Genomic DNA, 22463 nt, shown 5'->3' with positions numbered 1-22463 from the left:
TGAGTCCATTTCCCATCACAGTCCAGATGCATGGCTAACTTGTCGAGGATTCCATCCCATGCCCACCCAATCTACAGCTAGCTATGCCAGTTCTGCCTTGCACTGGTAAAAATTAAAGCTAATACTAGTAGCAAAACTTCTATTTTTACTTGTAAGTTTTGCAATTTGATTGAACGTTGAAATAATACTATAATACCACTAGTTCTTGTGTCAAATCCTAGTCATCAAGGTTTTAAGAAGAAATGAAACAATTAACTATAAAACCACCGGCTCTGGTTAGCCCCTTCGTGCTTGTGCATCCTCCGTCCACCTCACAACAAGCCTCCACCCCAAAACAAGAAACGCCTCCTCCGATGGATCCACCACCTCTACCCACTGGCCCCACCGCTGCCGCCGCCACCAGCGTGCATCTTAGCTACCCTGACTCCGTTGAATCCTCCCCACGCTCCCGCACTGAGAACTCCTATGATGACCCTCTCCCAGCTGTCCCTGGAGCAAGGCTCCGCCTAATGTGTAGCTTTGGTGGTCATATAATACCCCGTCCTCATGACAAAACCCTTTGCTACGTCGGTGGTGAGACTCGTCTTGTTGCGGTTGATCGCCATTGCTCCCTCTCAGCCTTTTGCACCCGCCTCTCACGCGCCCTTCTCAATGGCCGACACTTTACGTTGAAGTACCAGCTCCCAAATGAAGACCTTGACTCTCTTGTATCAGTTGCCACGGATGAGGATCTTGAGAACATGATTGAAGAATATGACCGTCTAACAGCATCATCAGCTTCTTCTGCAACCTCCTCTCGAATCCGTTTATTTCTTTTCTTTAACAAGCCTGACACTGCAGCCTCCATGGGTCCGCTGCTAAATGATGCCAAGTCTGAAACATGGTTCGTTGATGCTCTTAATGGTTCGGGGTTGATTCCTAGAGGGCACTCTGATTCTGCTGCCATGGAGACCTTGTTGAATCTTGATGGTGAGTTGGAGGCACAAGAAGTAGCAGAGGAACAGACCAAGCAAGTGAAAAGCAATAATGCAGTTCATCATGAGGTACAATGTTCATTGCATGATTCGCCTATGGTGGAGAAAACTTCATCTTTTGGTTCACCTTCTTCTTCACCTTCAATATCTAACTTACCACCTATTCGGGTTCGAGTTGATCAGGATGGAGTTGCTAAAGTGCAGGACCAGAGGGTTGGCATAGAAGAGCAGTTTGCTGAGATAAGTTTTGCTACTACTATTCATAAGCAAGATGATGGTTACGGGGCTGCTGTGTCTGCTCTGCCCCCGCACCCTGTGGCTGTTGCGACTGCTATGATCACTTCTGCAGGGGGTTCAAGTGACAACTTGAATCGGATTTTGTCTGATGATGAGAGATCCGATCAAGGGGTGCCTATTGGTTTTCGCAAACCTCCATTACCATTGCAGCCAGTACAACAGAAAGCTTGTGGCGCTTATAATTTGCCTTCCCCTGATTCAGTTGCAAGGTGTTTTCCTAATTACTATAATTTCTTTTCCCTGGATTTTAACTTTTATTTTCTTTGCTCCTTTTGTTTCATTGAAGTCAGTATCATCACAGAAATTAGCAAATTTTACTTTCATTTACAAAAATGCCTTAATCTAAGTAGATTGTTACATTTCTTCTCTGAAGATTAGTAAGCTGACTGCTTTTAGTCCAAACTGAGAAGAAATATGTGCTCATAATCGATTTTATTTGGTATTATTTTCAAGCATGTTATAGGGCTATTATTCATTTTCTTGATTTTCAACTTCTAGAAAGAATAATCTAGTCCTGAAGATGGTCTTTCCTTATTCTTGCCTTTGTTTTGAACCAAAATATGCAGTGATAGCAGCATTGCCTCGGCAAATTCTCTGTCAAAACCCATGTATTATCAAGATCAAGCTCATATTGCATCCAGAGATAGCAAAGCTGCTGTTAGCCCCAATACAAAGGCTGATACTTCCATTCCAAACTCCCAAATCCAAATTCATCAGGTTCAAGATGCCTATGCTTTAGCTCCACAATTGGATCAGCAGCAGCAACAAGCACAGCAACAATTCATGCAAACCAGCATGCACTACATCCCCCACCCTACTGCATCTCCTGCTCCAGTGCCAATGTCATCTTACTATCCAGTGTATGCTACACCATCGCAGCAGCATCAGCTTCATCATCCAGCCGATCAGCAGTACCCTGCAGTGTATGTAATGCCTGTTACACAAGTAACACAACCACAACCATACATGTCCATGCAATCTAGCACCGGTGTCATGACTCTGAAATCCAACGTAACTGATGCTAGCATTGTGGCCCCAAGCCTCCCATTGACACCTCCAGCTCCTTCAATAGTTGCTGCCACCACTGCTTACAAAGAGGCCACGCCTCCCATGTACCCTACAAATACAGCTGCCCTTGCTAAACCTGAAATGGCAGCAACTGTGTACAGAACAGCTGTGCCATCAACTCCTCAACTGGTTCAAGTTCAGCAACCATATGTTGGCTTCTCCCAAATGCAGCATCCACCACAATCAGTTGCTGTTACACCTGCTGCTACTGCCAATTATGGTTATGAGTATCCAAATCCTTCACAAGATCAAATGTTCTATGCTCAGCATCAAGCTCCTTCACTGCCTCCGCAGTATCAAACCATGACTCAAGCTACTGCAGCAGCTGCATTGGCTGATGCTTCACTGCAGCAGCCCACAGACGGTAGCAATCAGCAAATTAGAATCTCACAGCCACTATAAGGTGATAGGGCAGATAAAACAGACAATTTTGAATGGACTTAATATGGTGGTTGTACCTTGATTTTTCTCTTTCAATAATTGTTATAGCACAATTAATGTTTTAGTATGTAATTCACAATAAGATATTGACTATTGTTCTTCTTCTTTTTCATCTGGCTACCTTTCTCCTGTAAAATAAAATGTTATAGTATGGTGTAACATAATAATTAAGAAGTCCTGATTTGCCTTGATTGTTCAATTATTTTGAAGGGGCTTTGAGTCAATTGCTTACCTCATATGCATTCCTTTTATATGGAATTTGAAACTTAGAGGTTCTACCAGTTGTATAGAAAGAAAAAATCAAGCAAGCATAAATGTCAGAATAAAATCCATGCAATTACAGACTTCCAGTCCAAAGTGCTGCAATGCAATATTTCAGATGATAGAGAGCCCTAGTTGCTTTCAGGTGTGAGTTTAAAATTGGATGTATATTTCTAGGCACGCAAATGTTTACTCCATTTCTCTTACAAGGATTTGAGAATCAGAGCTTGTGCTAGTTGCAAGCCCATGTGAATTAGATGTGGAGAGCACATTCAGAGGCCAGAGAGAAGGGGACTTGCCATTGTACTGTTGTGCAAAACTGAGAAATCCAGTGAGATGACAGTCTTGTGCCCAACTAAAACGCAGCAATAACTTGTACCCTAGAGATCATATGGAAAAAGCAGAAACTGTTTGATCATCACTCAACAGCTCATTGACAATGACGTTGCTACTGGCTTGCAAATCTAACAGGCTGACATCAGTTTCTTTATAGTGCCCATGGCGATGAGAGAATGTGCAGGAACAGTCTTTTGTCATATTACCAGCATATTAAGTGTTGACTTCTGCATATTCAACGTGCATTCTAGGGAATCTATCAGTATTGCTTTGCAACACTAGAAAACAAACTTTGGTGTAAGATCCTGTTGAGCCGGTTGTTTTAGTATATTTTATTTAGGGGCATACCTGAGAACTTTTAGTCTTCTGATGCAAAGTTTTTGTCACGTTTTGCCTTAGTTTTTGTTTTTTCCTAAGTAGAGTCTAATTCTGAGAACAAAAGATTTCACCAGAAATATGTACCGCTTGAAATGGGATCATATAAATGAGTTGAAAAATACTGGCCAGGCAAACAAATACTACCATGGTAGTAATATCTACTACTTGCAGCTGGAATGTCTATTTTTTGCAATGTGGATCAGCCACTTTCCCTTCTGTTACTGTCATGAAGGCAGGACATGGTTAGCAGATTTATGATTCATTCAATGTGGATCGTGCACTTCTGTTTGTTCTATTTGGTCATGATTTTTTGGCTTTCCTTGTTCCAATAATTCAGCCATATTATTTTCCACAAAGGAATTGTCCTCTGTTTTTTTAATTTCAAGTGCTTAATGATTAAGACTAAACCAGAAAACTGTTTGGTCATAAAAAGCAAACTTATGCACTTAAAAGTCTTAACTCAAATTGGTTGAAGAGAGCTATTTATCATTTTATATTCATTTTATTTACAATATTCTGTTATCAACTTCTTATTATCTCATGCACAGAAACCTTTGATCCAATAATTGAAAAACTTATGGACCTTCTGATACATTTTAAGTTGAAATTCTTAAACCTATTCCTATATTTGAGCCCTCCGTCTTTCCTTGAAAATTTTCCTTCTGTAAAAAATAGAAACGAAAGAGCAAGTACAGCAAAGGGTGTCCAAATCAGCAGCTTTCAAAAGGAACATAAAAGCCGCCCAACCGACCAGGGAACAGGCTGCTAACTTCCCTTCTTCCGCAGCTGTTTGAAGCCTGTCAACTGCCCTTCAAAACTCTCTCATTTCTTCAAAAACAAAAATCCAAAAAAGGAGAAAAGAATGCGAAGAAGTAAAAGTTTCCATCTCTCAAAGCAATTTGAAACCTGAGCAGCTGAAAAACAAATGCCTTGAAAATGGCTACCAAGACCCACTTTCTCCTCTCTACCCCTCCTAAACCTCCTTGTTTACCATTATATCCCTCCTCCTCATCTCTACCTTCAAAACCCAGGTAAACTAAACTCTTTTATGCATACCTACAAATTTCCCTTAGCTAAACTCTCTGAAAATTCTCTCTTTTTGGCAGGTCTTTTAGCATCAGCTTCTGCCTTTCCATAAATCAATCCAGAAATGATCAAACCGCTAGCAGCAGCAGCACCGCCAGCAAGGCCCCGGAGAGAGTCCACGTGGCATTTGCAGCCGGTGGCACTGGAGGACACATCTACCCGGCTGTAGCTATAGCAGATGAGCTCAAACTCGTCAACCCAACCTGCAAAGTGCTCTTCTTAGGCTGCCCCGACAGCATGGAAAGCACAGCTATTCCGTCAGCTCATTTTGAGTTCAAATCTATCCCAGCCGTCCAATTAGCTAGGCCTTTCTCGTCTCCCCAGAACCTCTTCCTCCCTTACCGTCTGATCAAATCCATTATCAAAAGCTACACCCTTTTGTCAAAATTTGAACCTCATATAGTCATTGGAACTGGTGGGTATGTTTCTTTTCCTGTCTGTTTAGCTGCTTTGCTACAAAGGACCAAGCTTGTGATCCAAGAACAGAACTCTGTTCCGGGTATCGCAAATTGGGTTCTTTCTTTCTTTGCTGATTTGGTGTTTGTTGCGTTCAATTCAACGGTTGAGTGTTTCCCAAGAAAAGAAAAGTGTGTTGTCTGTGGAAATCCTGTGAGGTTGTCTTTGAAAGGTTTGGCTTCAAAGGCAGTGTCAAGGTTGCATTTTTTTCCCGAATTGGCGAAAATGGAGGGCTCTTCAGAGGAGGTCAAAGTGATTTTGGTTCTTGGAGGGTCCTTAGGAGCTAATGCTGTTAACATTGCTTTGTTGAATGTGTACTCTCAGTTGCTGTTGGAACATAAGAATTGGTTCATTATATGGCAAACAGGGGTCGAGTCGTTTAATGAAATGGAGAGCTTGGTTAGGAACCATCGGCAGCTGCTTTTGACACCGTAAGTTGCCCTGTGTTTGTGACTGTAGGATTTAACATAGTTGTTCCATATTTGTCTCTTGCTTAGTTATGTCAAATGATTAATATTTTTTGTTTGATTAATTTAAGACGTGAGACTAGTATCCCTACTAGTACTGTGTTTGTTTGCGCTGTTTAAAGCAGAAATGATTATATGACTTCATTCTCTTCTGCCTCCTTTGCTGGTTATTTCATAATTTAAACATGTCGTACACTAAAAGGGAAGAATAATGTGTAACATTTTTGAAGAAATGATGCCTTTACAGCACACAGAAGTTTTGAATTCTTTAAGGACTGCATTTATTATAACCTTGTTATTGCTAATAATCAAGGAAAATTGGCTACAAGGATGATGTTGAGAAGACAATGAGGAGAAATATGTGCTACTTTATGAGTCACAAAGATATGTAAGTTTGGTAGACACACATTCATATCTTCACATTGAAGAGAAGACAAATATGTAACAGCCTTGGGCATTTAGTAAATCATGCATTAGATTCCATGTCTGTATATCCAGGTCAAGGTGCATGTTTATTTTATTTGCCCTTGTAAGGTTGTGATGCTTCTCAGTTGATCGTAAGCCTGCTCAGCTGCTGGAATATAACTTTTGATCTGCTATCATTTTTTTCCATGTAATGATAACTTTATATTGTCTTGAGAGTCAACTTGCACCTGGTTGTGCTGATGCGGAGTATACCTCATTATCCTCTCTATAGGCTCTCCAATATGTTACCGGAATTCAAAAGAATTAATAAGCTCTTGTTAACATATGATGTCCTCATCAAAAGGCAAATTTCTCTTGTAGAGTGGTTGAACCCATCCAATTGAATTAATTTTTTTTTTTCAAAAATGTCAAATGTTGTTGCACACTGTCTATTTACTTATCGGGCTTCTGTTCCTCATTGTTAGTTTGATCCAGATAACAGTTCTATAATTGTATTACTGGCATCCATCATCTCAATTGGCAGTTCTATCCCAAACCCCTGCTTTCAAATACCTGACATTGTTCTAGAAGTCTGGCTCGAAATGTGATGAGCTTATTGTTGCTAATCTTGTCTGGGTTGTGGTTAGTCAAAGACGCTCAGATTTTTATATAATACTGTGCTTACCAAAGTGCTAATTCTTAGTTTCCTCAAATCTGATGTATCTCTGAAATTATGAAGGTTCTTGCATTCAATGGAATTGGCATATGCAGCAGCCGACCTCATCATTTCTCGAGCTGGTGCAATGACTTGTTCTGAGATCTTGGCTACTGGGAAGCCTTCTATATTGGTAGATTGGAGACCATCACCCTTTTTATCTTCTTTTTTTTTTACTTGTTTCTTTAACATCAGTTTCTAATAATGTCAAAACCATGAATGAGCTAACTAGACCTATTCTACTTATCTAGCATGCCTGCTAGGATGGTTTAACTGCTATTTGACATCTCTAGACAGATGATTATCTCTTCAGATAACATATTATACCAAATATTTGGTAGAGGATACTCTTGAATATTTTGTCATCCTCTAATAATATTTGAATGAATGAAAGTTATCGCAGAATACATGTTGTAGCCTGAAGAATGATTATTCCAAATGATAAAAGACTTGGCAAATATTTTCTGCTTCCTGTTGCAGTGATGACTGCCTTAAACATTTACGTGAGGAAAGTGAGATGATGGTAACTAAATAAGAAGATATATCCTTGTGGAAATTTACTCAACCATGATGCTATAAGATATCTCTGAATTTTGTTTTAAGGAAATCAAAGGTCATGGAAACCATGATAATATTATGTAGTAGTGATGATCTTATGAGGCATTGATGATAAGTGCAACTATTTTTTCCTTAATAATATCTAAACCAGTACTCTTGTGCCTTTAGAAGATATGGGATGTTTTCTTTTTCAAGGTTCTGAAATCACAACTTTGAAAAATTTTTCATAATCCAGAGGTTTAAATAAAATTGTTGATGATACACATCCCTGTCTAAGATCCGAATATTTTAACTGGTTCTTAGTCTTGAGATTGATTAGATTATGCCTAATACGGAATGTGAGAAAATAAATGGTCAATAAAACTAGCTCTTTGGGGCCACTGCTTGTGCCTTGTATAGTCACCAACAAACTGTGCATAATCTATCAATAGATATCATGCATGATGGATGTTGATTTTGGATTAATTTTCCTAATTGGTAACACATGCAAAGATATCCTGTGTGAGTTCCAAATCAAAATCTCTACTGCATATTTGTGGATTGATGTGTGTTAGTTGTGTCCTCTAGCTTGTCCGGTAGTAACATTGCTATTTGTTGGGATCCTTCTAATATAAGCATCAAAACCTCATGTAGGCTGAGGCAATGTTTCACATTACGTTGATGTTTTTTTTTTCTTTTTTGTTGTGACATTATTGCTTGATTTTGTGCCAAAAGATTGGTTTACAATTAATTAAGTCATTCTGCTTGTGAGCTTAGCCATAATACTACCTTCTGCCTAGTTTTTATTTGTTTGCCTAGTTCTCTACTCCTTATTTGTCTCTTTGATGCTGTAGATTCCATCACCAAATGTTGCAGAAGGACATCAATTCAGAAATGCTTCTCTAATGGCAGACGTAGCAGGTTCAATGGTTATAACTGAGGATGAACTTGATTCAACCACCCTTGGGACCGCTATATCAGAAATATTAGGTATATTACAGCCATTGCTTGTATTTATGATTAGAAATCGGGAATCTGATAATCAAATGTCATGAGGATGGTAATTTTGAATACTGAATTTTCCTAATTACCTGATGTTTAGGAGATATTTCATGTCATGTAAGTGTTATGATTGAAACACTCAAAGTCCTTTTTACATATATGTAGATGATCAATTCTTGACATTCTAGAAAGAATTATATGATGGAGATGCATTAGAAATTAGGAAGTCTAAACATGCAAAGTGTTGTACTTTTGACTAAAATTTCTATTCTAGGTGATAAATTTTGGTACCTAAACATCACTCAGATTGTGGCTTAAATCAGGCAGAATGGAGAAAATGGATTCACATAACCAACCCCAAAGAAGTCCGGGATTGAAAGTTTGTTTAGTTGAGTAGAGTTAACTAATTAAAGCTAGTGTTTTTCACATTTGATTGAACAAAAAAAGTATAAACCTAAAGCATTGTGGACTATCAATTGTTTGAAATAACTAGAATTTTTCATGTGAAGTTCCTCAGGAAATCTTCTGCTGTAATTCATCAGTGAGATGGATCTATGGTGAAATCTTTTGGATTCCACAACATTACATCTGTTTCAGAAGATTAGTTAGCTTAAAATGAATAGTTTGCAAGGAGAAATTAAATAGTAGAAGAGAAGAGTGAGTCGCTCAAGTAATGAATTCTATTTTGCAGGCCATTGTACTGTCCTGCCATTTCCACTATCTAAGTTGAAAACATTTTAAAGACATTAATTCTCTTGAAGCATTTATATCCTTTACTTCTCTATATTATGTAGTAGTTTTTGTTTACTTGTTTACCCTAAACCCTTTTCATTTAACTGATAAAATTTGTGATACTGAGCTGGTCCTTTTATACAGTCACAAGATCAGTTATATTGGGTATGAATGGCATCACTCCTGTTTCTGTGTACATGCAATAGAAATTCATAAACTTGTTGCGTGCATTTTATATCATCACGCTGATTTTGTCTTTTTATTACAGAAGAGTTAATACATAATATACCCTGTTTTGCCCTTAAAAAGGCACATGCTTGAATTTTTTTTTTTATTTTCCATTTCATGTCTGGCCATTGTGACAGGGGATGAGAACCTGCTGACCGAGATGTCTGAGAGGGCTCTTAAAGCTGCAAAGCTCGATGCTTCTGCAGAGATTGCAAAACACATCCTTTCGCTAGTTAACTTATCAGCGGTGAAGGAGAAACAGTAATGAAGTTGATGACTAATAATTTTTCCTGCTCAAGAACCCCTGCTGTTCGTTGTTCTTGTGGGACAATATTTTTTGTTCATGGATATCAACCAATATTTTTCTCAAATGGCTTAACTGTAATTTAAAACCAAGTCCACAGAATTCTGCAGGAGTGTTTTGTGAGGATCATAGGATTACTCTCTCTTTTAAGCCTTACCCCATATATGAGTTGTCCTTATGGTGGATTTCCATTCATCATTAGTAGTTAGATCAGGAAGAAAGAACTGACTGGATAGTTAACACAATTTTGTTTTGATTCTTTGCTACAATGTGAAAAGAGATGTTAAGAGAGCTAAAACTCGAACAGATTTGAGTCCAAGCCACTCCAACTATTTCACCGAGGGCAAGTGGTTTGACTCCATCAGGGTTGGTACCTCATTTCTTTGTATCCAAATAAAATGAGATTCTGTTTGATATCTGTAATTTGGTTGCACTTAGCTACGTTGATTTTGTACTTGGGAACATTGACAACTACTTCATGTAGTTTTGTTTATGAATGTGTTTTCATCTAAATCCTGTTGCCTGAAAATGGTGAAGGGGGTCACACATGGCATTTAGGCCTGTGCTAAATGCCTACATAGCAAAGGATTCATGGTTATTAAGCATTTGACCTTGCACCCACAAAAATAAACTGATATAACTTTTAGCTGTTAATTATCTATTATAAAATATCTTAATATGCTCCATCAATATGATATAAATTATATTTATTTGAAAATTATCCTACATGATGAGTATGACTAGATTATTAAATCTAACAAATAGTCTGGTAAAACAATAATTGAACAGAAAGTTGGAAAAAGATATAATAACCTGAGTGTAACTTGATCCCTCCTTTAAAAGAAAAAAAATTGCATTAAAATCTTGACAGGAAAGCTGGCTGGGAAGCAGCAGCATGGTTTTAACATGAATGATTGGTGTTGGAGCCAGGAAGCAGATTCAGATGGTGCTGAAATGGACTGAAGGGAATTCAGAAAAAAAAAAGAAAAGACGTATGAGGCTAATTCAGTTGGCCCAAGCAAGTGTCATTTTCAAGATTAAAATGGCTCTTCTGAGCAAGCAAAGGGTCAACGGTCTATTTTATGAACCATAAATGAAGCTGAGGCTTACACGTAATTATTTAACCAAAAAGAAAAAAAATCCATGAAAGCCTTCGATCCGCCACCAAGGTATCAATCAATGAATACATGAGTGACTTACAAGAGAAGTGTTTACGTCTGTCAACTGAAAATCCCACAAAATTGCCAAAACAAAAAAGAAGGAAAGGAAAAATTCTTGTATTTGCCAAAAACAAAGACAAGTGACAGGAAAGTTCTCTTTAAGTTATTGGCAGATGGGATAAATAATTTCTTTGAAGATATTTGTGTTAGATAAGTTCGAGAACAGCTAAGCAACTAGTTTGACATTAAATTGTCGCATGCAAAGTGGAACCGCCATAAAAAGCAGTAGTAGCCATTTTTCCCGCAAACATTCAAAAAGAAAGAGAGAATCAAAAGAAAAATTCAATAAAGCAAACAGAAAATGGTACTTGTCCAATTCCAGTCGGACTTTCGTTTCGCTGCCACTTTCTTATCCTTTAATCCTTCTCGCTCCGACCCAACACCCCGATTTCCATGCTCATTTCATCGCCCCACCAGGATTCGAGGATGGTCGCCCGTGACCAAAGCTGCATTCAAGAGAAATGTAGAGAAAAAGAATGAAAAGAAGGACCCAAATATCTGTACAGCTGACGAGCTTCACTACGTGGAAGTAGAGAAATCGGAATGGAGGGTGGCTCTGTGGAGGTACCTTCCTTCTCCGGAGGCGCCGTCGAGGAATCATCCGTTGATGCTTTTGTCAGGCATTGGGACCAATGCTATTGCTTATGATCTCTCCCCTGAGGTTAGCTTTCTTTCTCTTCTTGTTCTTCTAAATTGCATGCAACTGCTTTCGAAGGTCACAAGATGCCTTCTTTTTTGGGATTACGATTCCTAAAGCTTCTTGCTTCTATGGGTTTGTTCTGGTTTCTCTCATTGGATTGTAGGTAATTAAGCTTCTCGCTTTTTCGGGTTTTTTTTTTCCTGGATTATAATTTTTAAGCTTCTACCTTTTCTGGGTTTTTAATTGTTTCTGTCATTGGATTTTGATTTTTAAACTTCTACCTTTGTGTGTTAATACTTGTTTCGGCGATAATTTGTAATTTATAGGATTCTACCCTTTAAGGGTTTGTTCTTGTTTCTGTCATCGGATTACAGTTTTTGAGCATATAGCTTTTGTGAATGTTTGATTCTGGCTGTCTTTGGATTGTAATTTCGTGGCTTCTAGCTTTTATAGGTTTGTTCTTATTACCAATTTTTAAGCTTCTAGTCTTTCTCGGTATTCATCCTTTCTGTCATTGCATCGCGATTTGTAGCTTCTGACTTTCTGGGTTTATGCTTGCTTTTTATGCTGTAGTTTCTTCCATTAGATTGTAGTTTCTAGGCGTTTAGCTTTCCTGGGTTCTCGTTTTTGAGTCTATTGATGATGTATATTACGGTTCAGTCCTCGTTTGCACGCTTCATGTCTGGACAAGGATATGATACGTGGATTCTCGAACTCAGAGGTGCTGGCTTGAGTGCACAAGGAGTAGACTTTGGACAAGTGAAAGACCCTTTAAATGCTATGTCTCAGAGGAAAGATTTTTATGTGAAGGATGGAAAATATGGTACTCTTGCTAACACAGCTTATGGGAGTTTTTCAATGAAAAGAAGCTTTTCAGGTTTTTCTGAAACAGGAAAAAGCTTTGCTTTTGCTGATCAAATTGGGGATTTTATCCAAAAGCTTGTAAATATAATGGAAGAAGGTGAAAGATCACCTGCAGCACGGATTTTCTATATGCAAGACCGTGTTTCTACAGCACTAAAAGATGTACAGAAACAACTTGATCTGATTGTGAAGTATGATTGGGATTTTGATCACTACCTAGAAGAAGATGTCCCTGCTGCGGTGAGGTGCCATTCCTTTAGTATAAAAGGCTTTCATCTAAGAAGTTCTGTAGTAATATCTCCCTATAATCTTACATATACACCAGTTGGCTACTAATAGCAACTAACTTAAGTATTATTGTAATAAAATTTTCATCTTAGATGGAATACATAAAGACTAAGAGCAAACCAAAGGATGGCAAGCTGTTTGCAGTTGGTCATTCAATGGGGGGTATCTTGCTATATGCGATGCTATCACGATGTTGTAAGATTCTGTACCGAACTTGCATGTGTCATCTACCTTTATGACCCATGTTTGTAGACAGCTATTAATGCATAGAGAATTTTGTTGGCAACTACCTGTTCTATTGAAAAATAGTTTGCTGTTGATATTTGCTTCAATTTTTAATATTCAACTTGCTTGTTTAATTTCTCTATTTCTTTGTGATTAGAATTTGTTTAGTAAATTTGAAGCTGTGATCTCCTACTGGATTTCACTTCCTAAGATCAATTTGAATTTCATTTTCTTGGGACCAAAGCACCAGCTGAATTAGACTTGTGAACGGTTTTATATGGACTTCTTAGACAAGTTAACTTTTTAACACTGAATTTATTTTTTGATAAAAGAATGGCAAACATTGTGCACAACTTATGTTGATCTAGGTACTGGCAATATTGGTTAAACTGATAAAAAGTTCTTAGCTTGTTCAATATAGATCTGATGCTTGAATTTGTTGATTTTGCCTCAGTGAGGCTCATGTAAGATTCAAACTGTTGGAGTTTTAGTTAAAGGGGATGGCTAAAGCATGTCAACCATGATAGAGATGAAATCTTTTGATGAACTGTAGTCCTTTATGGGGAGAGTCAATTTCTTAGAGGCAGTGTGTAGAGGGCTTATAGATGCTGTAGGCTTGTTAGATATAGATGTTCTAGTTCCTTGTCTTCTTTGTGAAGAACTCCTTTACCTGGCTTACTTAGATCTCTGCAAATGATTAGCATCAATCATGTCTCAGACTTGTAATTAATTTCTATTAGCATTTCCTTAGGCTTTTAGTGAATGGTTGCTTCTTTATTCTCCTACAAAATAATTGTGACACTTTAAAAAAGAACGAACAAAATGGATTCTGTGTAGGGCTACAAAATCCTGATTTTATGTGTAATACTCATTCAATCCACTTCTTCTCTCATTAAGTTTTGGTGCTTTGCAGAATATGCTTGATTTTTGTTTTAATTTCTCTTCAGTTCAGGGGGTAGTTTGGTGTTAGGCTTGCTTGATAATGGATTGTAGACATTTATAAGCAATATCAAAATAAATTGCTTACACAGTCACAATTTCAAAATCATCCAATGTCGGTACTCAATTCTGATTATATTGTGAAGCATATTTTTATAGTAGCAGTTCGATCTGGGCGCTTTTCATTTTGCTTTGACATACATTGTTCCTTGAACAATAAATATTTGAGTGCTAAAAGGTGTTATTTTCATAAGGTTTTGAAGGGAGGGATTCTGGATTGGCATCAGTCACTGCTTTGGCATCATCATTGGATTATATGTCTTCTAAATCATCACTCAAACTGCTTTTACCCCTGGCAAGTGTTACTAAAGCGAATTGCTTACAAGCTTTTCCTTGTTTAAGTGTGATGACTTGCCATTTGCAGATAATGACAATAAGCTGATGTTATTTCCCTGTGGTGAGCAGGCAGACCCTCTGCAGGTCCTCAATATTCCTGTCATTCCAATTGGGCCATTGATTGCTGCAGCCTATCCTTTTGCAACTCGTCCTCCCTACATCCTGTCCTGGTTGAATTCTCAAATTTCTGCCTCAGACATGATGCATCCAAAGTTGTTTGAAAAGCTGGTTATGGAAAACTTTGGTAAGTAAAAGTGCTTCACCTTCTGCTATTCATTGTAATGCGTAATTGCTTTACCTGCAATTGTAAGAATGACCTCTGCACTGATGCTTTAAGGTGTTGTTTTATATGGATGCTTCAAAATGCTTTAAAAGTACAAGAAAAGAACAAGCCTTTTCCTATTACATAGGGTCTATTACATAGGGTCTGTTATATGAGTCAAATTGGTGCTGCAGCTGGTTTTAGTTATAATTAGTTATAGAAAGAATCAGAAGGCACAACTTCGCAGCAGATGCATCTGCTGTTATGTTCATGTGTTTGTGGTAGATCCTAGTTCCCTAATTTTTTTCTGATTTCTTAGCTGTTTTTCCCCTTCGACCTTGTGAAGTTGCTCTTTGCTGTCTTTCTTGTTGATGCATACATACTTGATAAATTGCAGAATGATTTCAAATGGTCTTTCTAATCTCCCTTTGACCCCTGGCATGGTTTAGGCTTTGTCTGTGCTTTTTGTTGAAGTTATTGTTATATTTTTGGACCATTTTGTGAAGCACAGTGAATGCATAATATGCAGAGACAGTGCCTGCTAAGCTTCTCTTGCAGCTAGCAACAGCCATTCAGGAGGGTGGATTGCGAGACAGGAGTGGGACTTTCTTCTACAAGAATCATCTTGGTAAAAGCAATGTCCCTATCTTAGCAATTGCTGGAGACCAAGATCTAATCTGTCCACCTGAAGCAGTATATGGTATGATGTCAATTCATACAACCCTTCTACATTGGGTCTAATTTATTGTTTAGCTTTTCTTCTTTTTCTTATTTAGTTTGTAATATCAATGGAGCAGAAACAGTGAAGCTCATTCCTGAGCCATTGGTTACTTACAAAGTTTTTGGAGAACCAGGTGGTCCGCACTATGCTCACTATGATATAGTGGGTGGCCGACTGGTACGAAGTTGATAATATTACTACTCTTTAGTTGATGCAACTTAACCGGTGGAATTCATTTCCAATTTAGGTAGCATGATAGTTTCTCCTAAACGTTTACACTTCCTTTGATGCAGGCCATAGATCTGGTGTATCCATGTATAATAGAATTTCTCAACCGTCATGATGAGGCTTGAATTCCTCGCAACTGCTTTTCTTTACCTGCATTTAAGCTTCATTAGTTCATCATTTTTCTTTTTCTGGAAAGGGCCTGATACAAAGAATCTTCAAGGGAGTCTTCCCCTTAAAAGTCCGGATCAATTACATACGTAAAAGAGGTAAAGGATCAACATCATGTATGTATATATATTGTTGTATTCAAGTCTGTACATGTGTAAAGACATGTAGACAAAGTAGCATACTTATATGATATAAACAAAATTTGTACATGGATAACCTTCAGAAATTTTGAACACCCATAAAACATTTGATGTTAAGGTAAATATTTTAGATGTATTCTGTTTTTCTTTTATCCTTTTAATGTGGAGAACAAAATTCAATATTGCTCAGCATGAAGCATGTATCTCATTTAATGGGGTTGTATTTATGTTGTCAAACGAGTTCAGATGAGTTGATTCAACCATAGAATTTGTGAATGAGTCCTAATTTCATAATGTTCTCCTTCTTGCTACTAGATACCTACCTGTTTGATTTTTGCATTATTGGATGATTTGATATGCCTTCTCATAAATTTTACACTGTTCCATTCACACGAGTCCTGCATCTCTAATGTCTCAAAATGCATTTATGTATTGACATAATGCTTTAAAATTTTTTTGAATTATTCAATAAAATTTAAATAAGGTTTTATTCTTCTATTGTGTTTAATCAAGTTTTTATATTTTTTTATTTTGAATTAAATAGATCTGCAAAATGTTACTTGTCACTTTTTATATCCTATAGCATTAACGCAAAAAGTGAAAATATCACATATTTATATTATTATATCAAATTATCATTAATTATGACATGTCAATATGCCACCTTATAAGACATTTAATTTAAAATATAAATATAAAAATTTAATTGAATGTAATAAAAAAATAAAATTTTATTTAAATTTTAGATATTATGCTTTTAAAACAGAGTGTGATGAAAATGCAAGCCTGGGTTAAGGCAGAGAATTTGAGTTTTGCCTCAATAATCCTTGCAATTATACATACAATGCACCCAAGTTAGTAATTTTCAATTAAATAAGCTGTTTATCTTACTTTAGATTCAACTTTTGCTGTGCTACGTAAGTCTAATAATCCTTCATCAAGCAAAAGTATAAGAGAGGCAGTCTTTGACTAAAGCAGGATAGGTTGCGTGGGGAGAATTGCAATCTGTATACTTGGAATGCAAAGCACAACCCACTTGTTATACTTGAAAAGTTAACTATCATTGACACATTTCTTTGGGAATGAAGTTACTGTATCTGAACACAGCACATACCAAAATCAAAGTAGTATTTATATCAAAGTATAGCAACACAATCACAAATAATAAATTGACTTTAAGAAGAGGAGCAAAGTTGCAACAATTCTCCTGTCCATATCCCACGACCCCATTGACTTGATTCTGCCAAATAACAGTAATCCCCCATCATTTTCTGAAGCAAACACAAGTCGAACCCTTCGAGGCTTCTTCACACATTTCCAAAGGAAAAACCCATAAAAAAAAAAAAATTGAATCCTTGCCTTTTTGTATTTGGAGCAAAATCTATACACAAACAAAGAGGGTTAAATTGAATCCATGACTGCTAGCATTGAGTTGCTGCCTCAGTCTTACAGACAGGGCAAGTATTTTTCTGCACAAGCCACTGCTTTATACATTGAATGTGAAAGCTATGTCCACAATATAGGTTCCCCATCTCTTCATCTGCTTCATACTCCTCCTATATTCAAAGGATTCAAATGAGAATCATGATTGAAGGGAACGGGAGTAACAAGTAGGCAATTTCATCAAAAACTCACCTGACAGATGCTGCACTTCTTATCCACATGCGTGTGTAAGTTTGGTGGCAATTCATTCATGATTGAGCCCTTAATTTTTCTGAGGCATCTGCTTATCTCATCTTCTTTCAATCCAGTGTTAACATAACCGATTTTATCACCAAGCTCCAGCAGTTGCTGTTTCACAACAGTTTGAACAAAGATTATTAGTTTTATACTGAATCAAGAGTTGAATAAGAATCTATTGAACCAAATAACCAAGTTTTATGTATTTGAAGTAAGCATGCAATTTAAGAGGATAAAGACAACATACCTCATAAGACATGCTGTCAATATCAAGCCTCCAGTCGCTGAATCGATCATGTGAATCTAATCTTCCCCCCATTAGCAAGTTGTTCTGCAGCATCATTATCTGCACCAGCCGCCACCAAAAATTTGGCAATGCAAATTAAAAATAGATCCTACCTGAGCTTAATCATGCATAATATGAAGCTTTTCCTCAAGTTTGTTGAGTGCATGCAAGAGATGATATCCCATAAATTCCAAATGAACATTCAGGTTTTTTTAAAAACTATCAAATTAAGAGACCGTAGTGCCTGAATCCATAATTCATAGCATCATGTAATCAGAATTTCTCGTTCACCAATACTCACATGCTGAACCGCTTGTGTTTTTTTTTTTTTTTCGCTTATGAGATATTAAAATGTCAATACATAAAAATCTCTCTTCTTTAGTGGTGTATTTGCATTCATTTGAAGCTGCCCTACATGACATCATACTCCATTTATAGAAAACGTATACCTTGTACTGTGTATTTCCACAGTGAGCAATCTCTGAATTTTTTTAATACATAAATTTCAGCCAAGCATCTTTAATTCCATAGGAACAACTGGCTCTGAATAATTAATAAGCTGCTATTACTACACCACAAATATAATAATAGCTTCGAAAATGATTGCCTGGTTTACCCCCAATTTGTTTCATGTGACTTTAAAATGATATTACAGCAACCTTGATTCCAATCAAGTCACTTTTGTTTGAATTCACTCTTGAGGTTTTTTCACACAATACACGATCAAATGAATGTTGTCATACTTCTGATATTATTTGATGTTTCTTTTACATCTAACTTCTCGAAAATGAAATTCATGTTCACAGGCAAAGCTTACATCATGTACAGAAAGTAATAGTCAACTGAGTTTAAGTTTCAGAAGAGAAGTTTTGATTAAAATATCCAATAAAGTAAGTCATACGCCAACTCTCCTCCCTTTAAGATAGGCCAAAATTTCAGTTATTGCATCAGGGATCACCACTCAAAATGACCAAACAAATTGTTCTGTTTTAAGTGTCAATGGGTCATGTATGAATGGTCAACATTACTACCAGGAAAAAGCCTTAACCATCCCATTCTCATTTCTTTCCAAAAGGCAATAAACTTTAAAAAAAGAAAAAAAGAAACTGAGTTTAACCCATCACATGATGACCATATTTTCCCCCTAAGACAACAAAAAAGCTAAACCCATAAGAAACAAGGAAAAGAAATATATGTTTAAATTTCTTGACAAGAGAATCTCAAACAATCAGAATTTCAAGGGGCTAAAAGCATTTTCAATGAGGACCATGAGGAATAGGTGGAAAACAGTATTCATTTTGCTAGTAAGAATCCTTGGATATTATATTGTTGCAGAATGAAAAGCTGTGCACTTTACATGCCAAAATTGAATCCTTAAAAACCCATAATCAGAAACACTTTTCCACATATCCAATCTTTGATTCCACAAATTATGTTGAAATTTGTATAAAAGGCCACAAAAGTATAGACATACCTCAGCAAGCCCCTCTGGAGAAGGATGTCGAACATGGCGATAGTATCTTGCTCCAAAGAAATCGGGTTCAGGACGCGCTGAGATTAAGGCAGAATCAGAATCAAGAAATGAGAGGGTTTCAGGATTTACAGTCCGCCTTGCTATACAAGAACGCTGCCAAGACAAATGAAGCAGCAGAATCAGCCAACATAGAAAACAAGTTATGTCACAAGTACTATTATAGTGGAACAATCATCAGGCTTGGGGGGAGAGAAAACTGAATCAGTTAAACAAACTTTTGCTCTTAAAGGAAACTGTTAGGAGAAGAAACCTCATTTATAGAAAGGAAGAAGTGAATCCTCATATATTCAAACACTCAATTTCTTATCAAAAGCTCCGTATAAGTATCCTACTTTGATGGGGTCCATGATAGGCCTTCTATTCAAAGATATTGCCTTTCGTCAGAAACCAAGCTAAATTATACGTGCACGGTTTTTTTGTTAATTAATAAAAGAATTGGAGGGTCAAAGCTGCTTAACACACTAAACACCAATGAAAAACTATATTAGAGAAAGAAATGAATAAGATAAGAGTATCGAATCAAAAAACGACATGCAATCAAACAGATTATAACCCAAAAGCACCCAAACAATAGTAAGGCCAGTAAGTCAATCAAGCTGAGTGCATGACAAAGGTATTCTGCATAAAACATACTCATAAAATTTACATGGTTTTACCATTGAACTGAGTACAGCAGGAAGATATTCTCTATCAAAACAAGGGAATTATAGTAGAAGTCTATTAGGACTGATACATAAACTTTTCTATAACACTCTAATTTCAAGAAATACATTAAAAACTTCAAACAAAAATAGATTTATAGGGCTGGTCAATGACAAGGCAGATGTTTCATCATTGGAGTTGAGAGAAAGTCAGAAACCAACTTCACTGCACTTGATCTTAGCCAAAGGGTCAAGAAAGGTATATAAAAGAATCAACTTCAGCAACAAAGGTATGTCGGGTTTCTTAAATAACTTCCATTAACTCTTTTTTTTTTCCAGGAAAAAGAACAAGGAAATGAGATTACCCTAAGGGAAAATTTTTTGGCACGGATCAATTAACCATTTCATAATTAAATTATCAATGACCAAAACGTCTTAATTATCAAAAGGGAAATGAAAAGTCATAAACAAATGCATTCGCTTGCTATAAAATGAATGCATCCACAAAAGAAAATCAAACAGACTAAGTACCAAAAAGAGGAAAAGAAGAAACAAAAATAATGCCTAAGCCTGGTGCCAAATCCAGATCAAAGCACAAAACTGGACCAGATTAACAAAAAAAAGAATAGAAAAACATGAAAAAGTACGACACTCAAATCCAAATTGTACCAAAGCAAACAAATTTACAATCCCCACCTCCCAGAACTCATAGAACTCATCCATTGACATGGGATTTAAACCCCAAAAGGCATAACTACATAACATAAAAGGACGAAAGGAAATAAAAATATACCTCCCTATGGTTGACCTTTTCGACATCAATCTTCCCTCTGGCAGGCACATTTCTCCGTGCCACAACACAATCCACAGAGCCAACAGCATCAGCTGAAAACCCAATTCCAGGTCCACACCACACATCCTGAATTACCCCACAACTGATGTTATTACCACTCCCTTCATTCAAAACCACACCTTGCTGATGATGCACCTTATTACTACTATTCTCATTGCCAACAAGTTTACCACTTTTCTTCTTCTTCTGCTTCTTCTTCTTCTTTTCTTGTTCCTGCTGCTGCGTTTTCTTTTTCTTCTTCACTTTCTTCGCTTCCCAATCAGCTGATGTACGTATCATGGCAGGCACCGACACCTGCTGTGATGCAGATGCAGTGCAGCCAAGGCCTCTGAGAGTGGACTGGCTAAAAGGGTTGGCTTTTTTTTTGGTGTTTGTTGAAGGGTGCAAGGTGGTTGTTGTTGTTTCATTGTTGGTGGAGGAGAAAGTGGAGAGGAAAAGAGAGGAAATGCTGGATTTGGAGCGAGCGGATTGGACTACAGATGGGATATCTGGGACAGGGTTTGGATCTGTTTCTGTTATGTTGATTTGGTTTCTGGGTGGTCTTCTTAGTTTTAGATGTTCTGCTATTGTTGAAGATGAAGCTGAAGCTGAGTTTTCTGTAAGAAATGGCATGGCTTTTTTTCTTTGGGGGGGTTTGGTTTGGTCTGGTTTTTTACAAGAGAGAAAGAAAGAGAAATGTTAATGAAGAATAACAGAATTTTGGAACTGATTAAAGGATTGAGAGAGAGGGAAGATGGAGGAGTGGCCTTTGAGTTTTTAGTGGAGAGAATTTTGATTGGTTTTGATGAAGAACAGTTTTCTGTGCAGCTCAATTTTTACTTATTTAATGTTTTTTTTTTTAAGAAACTTATTGAGATTTTTCTTTTCCTTAATACATAAGAGTTTGTTAGGTGGGCTATTGTTTGTCTTCTTGTTGGAATTTGTGGGGATTTTGCTATCTAAAGGCAGCCTCAGTCCTCTGGAATCTTTAAAATGTAAATAAACTTTTGCTTTGTCCTCTAAAACAATTGTAACTGATGCTTGTTATGTTATTAATTAAGCTTTAAAACTGATCTAACTTACATAAAAAAGAAAGAAAATTAAAGAAGGGACAGGGCCAAAGGGGTTTTAAATCTCACCCTCTCTGTGTCTTTTTCTGTGCAAAAGTTACTTGAGGCTGAGAGTTTTGGGGGTATTTCCTTCTTTCTTTTAGGCAGCATCTATGGGGTATAGAGTCTTCAAAAAGTCAGATTTGTGGGTTAGTATGGATGCCATTTCAAAGGGCCCTACACAGAAAATCAGAAGGTCAAAAATCAAAGGAGTATTGAAATTGAGGATTACAATACAAAAATTACAGGCCATCATTGAATATTTGTTGGTTGTTTTCTGTATTAGGCCAAATAGTAGCAATCATGTGAGAAGGTCTAATTTTGACTCAAGTGATGTCTTAAGTGGAAAGCATCCAATTCTGTGGGGGTCCATTTCTGGGTCAGGTTTTTGTTCTTTCTACACCCTAAGCATCATTTTTCAGCAGAATCCTGGAAGCTGTTTTAATCATACTTTATCATCAATTCTTAATCCTGAAAATAATGCTTGTTTATTGCAATAATTTTGAAGGAGAATACATTGAGGCATTGGCCTGGCAGCCAAGCAATTTGACCATTAAGCCAACAGAAAGTAAAAGGGGGGCAAGTTCCATTTTCCCTAGATCT

The 22463-nt window shown here is 37.1% G+C and overlaps 4 protein-coding genes across 4 annotated transcripts; 3 read left to right on the top strand and 1 right to left on the bottom strand.

Moving 5' to 3' along the window:
• Positions 354-2741, top strand: LOC18604208. Its single transcript, XM_007036568.2, has 2 exons — positions 354-1480; positions 1838-2741. The coding sequence occupies exons 1-2, from the start codon at positions 354-356 to the stop codon at positions 2739-2741; spliced, it is 2031 nt and encodes a 676-aa protein (XP_007036630.2).
• LOC18604207 (UDP-N-acetylglucosamine--N-acetylmuramyl-(pentapeptide) pyrophosphoryl-undecaprenol N-acetylglucosamine transferase) lies at positions 4382-10138 on the top strand. Its single transcript, XM_018118610.1, has 5 exons — positions 4382-4786; positions 4862-5728; positions 6909-7017; positions 8276-8411; positions 9521-10138. The coding sequence occupies exons 1-5, from the start codon at positions 4692-4694 to the stop codon at positions 9646-9648; spliced, it is 1335 nt and encodes a 444-aa protein (XP_017974099.1). The 5' UTR covers positions 4382-4691; the 3' UTR covers positions 9649-10138.
• LOC18604206 lies at positions 11056-16072 on the top strand. The gene is made up of 8 exons (XM_018116716.1): positions 11056-11568; positions 12208-12651; positions 12792-12894; positions 14118-14218; positions 14329-14503; positions 15051-15221; positions 15319-15419; positions 15536-16072. Exons 1-8 carry the CDS (start codon positions 11209-11211, stop codon positions 15593-15595), a joined length of 1515 nt encoding a protein of 504 aa, XP_017972205.1. The 5' UTR covers positions 11056-11208; the 3' UTR covers positions 15596-16072.
• LOC18604205 lies at positions 16890-21596 on the bottom strand. The gene is made up of 5 exons (XM_018118278.1): positions 20713-21596; positions 19219-19371; positions 17706-17804; positions 17414-17569; positions 16890-17334 (listed from the first exon to the last, which is right to left on the bottom strand). Exons 1-5 carry the CDS (start codon positions 21382-21384, stop codon positions 17200-17202), a joined length of 1215 nt encoding a protein of 404 aa, XP_017973767.1. The 5' UTR covers positions 21385-21596; the 3' UTR covers positions 16890-17199.

Source organism: Theobroma cacao, chromosome 3 (genome assembly GCF_000208745.1).
Source record: "Theobroma cacao cultivar B97-61/B2 chromosome 3, Criollo_cocoa_genome_V2, whole genome shotgun sequence".
Classification (NCBI taxonomy): Eukaryota; Viridiplantae; Streptophyta; class Magnoliopsida; order Malvales; family Malvaceae; genus Theobroma; species Theobroma cacao.
This window is presented reverse-complemented; position numbering and strand designations above follow the sequence as displayed.

Coding starts and splice junctions, on each gene's coding strand:
- LOC18604208 (XM_007036568.2), top strand. CDS start 354: ATGGATCCACCACCTCTACCCACTGGCCCCACCGCTGCCGCCGCCACC. Junction 1,481..1,837: donor TCCCCTGATTCAGTTGCAAG/GTGTTTTCCTAA, acceptor CAAAATATGCAG/TGATAGCAGCATTGCCTCGG.
- LOC18604207 (XM_018118610.1), top strand. CDS start 4,692: ATGGCTACCAAGACCCACTTTCTCCTCTCTACCCCTCCTAAACCTCCT. Junction 4,787..4,861: donor TCTCTACCTTCAAAACCCAG/GTAAACTAAACT, acceptor TCTTTTTGGCAG/GTCTTTTAGCATCAGCTTCT. Junction 7,018..8,275: donor CTGGGAAGCCTTCTATATTG/GTAGATTGGAGA, acceptor TTGATGCTGTAG/ATTCCATCACCAAATGTTGC.
- LOC18604206 (XM_018116716.1), top strand. CDS start 11,209: ATGGTACTTGTCCAATTCCAGTCGGACTTTCGTTTCGCTGCCACTTTC. Junction 14,219..14,328: donor TCAAACTGCTTTTACCCCTG/GCAAGTGTTACT, acceptor TGTGGTGAGCAG/GCAGACCCTCTGCAGGTCCT. Junction 15,420..15,535: donor ATATAGTGGGTGGCCGACTG/GTACGAAGTTGA, acceptor CCTTTGATGCAG/GCCATAGATCTGGTGTATCC.
- LOC18604205 (XM_018118278.1), bottom strand. CDS start 21,384: ATGCCATTTCTTACAGAAAACTCAGCTTCAGCTTCATCTTCAACAATA. Junction 17,805..19,218: donor CTCCAGAGGGGCTTGCTGAG/GTATGTCTATAC, acceptor CGGCTGGTGCAG/ATAATGATGCTGCAGAACAA. Junction 17,570..17,705: donor TTGACAGCATGTCTTATGAG/GTATGTTGTCTT, acceptor GTTGTGAAACAG/CAACTGCTGGAGCTTGGTGA.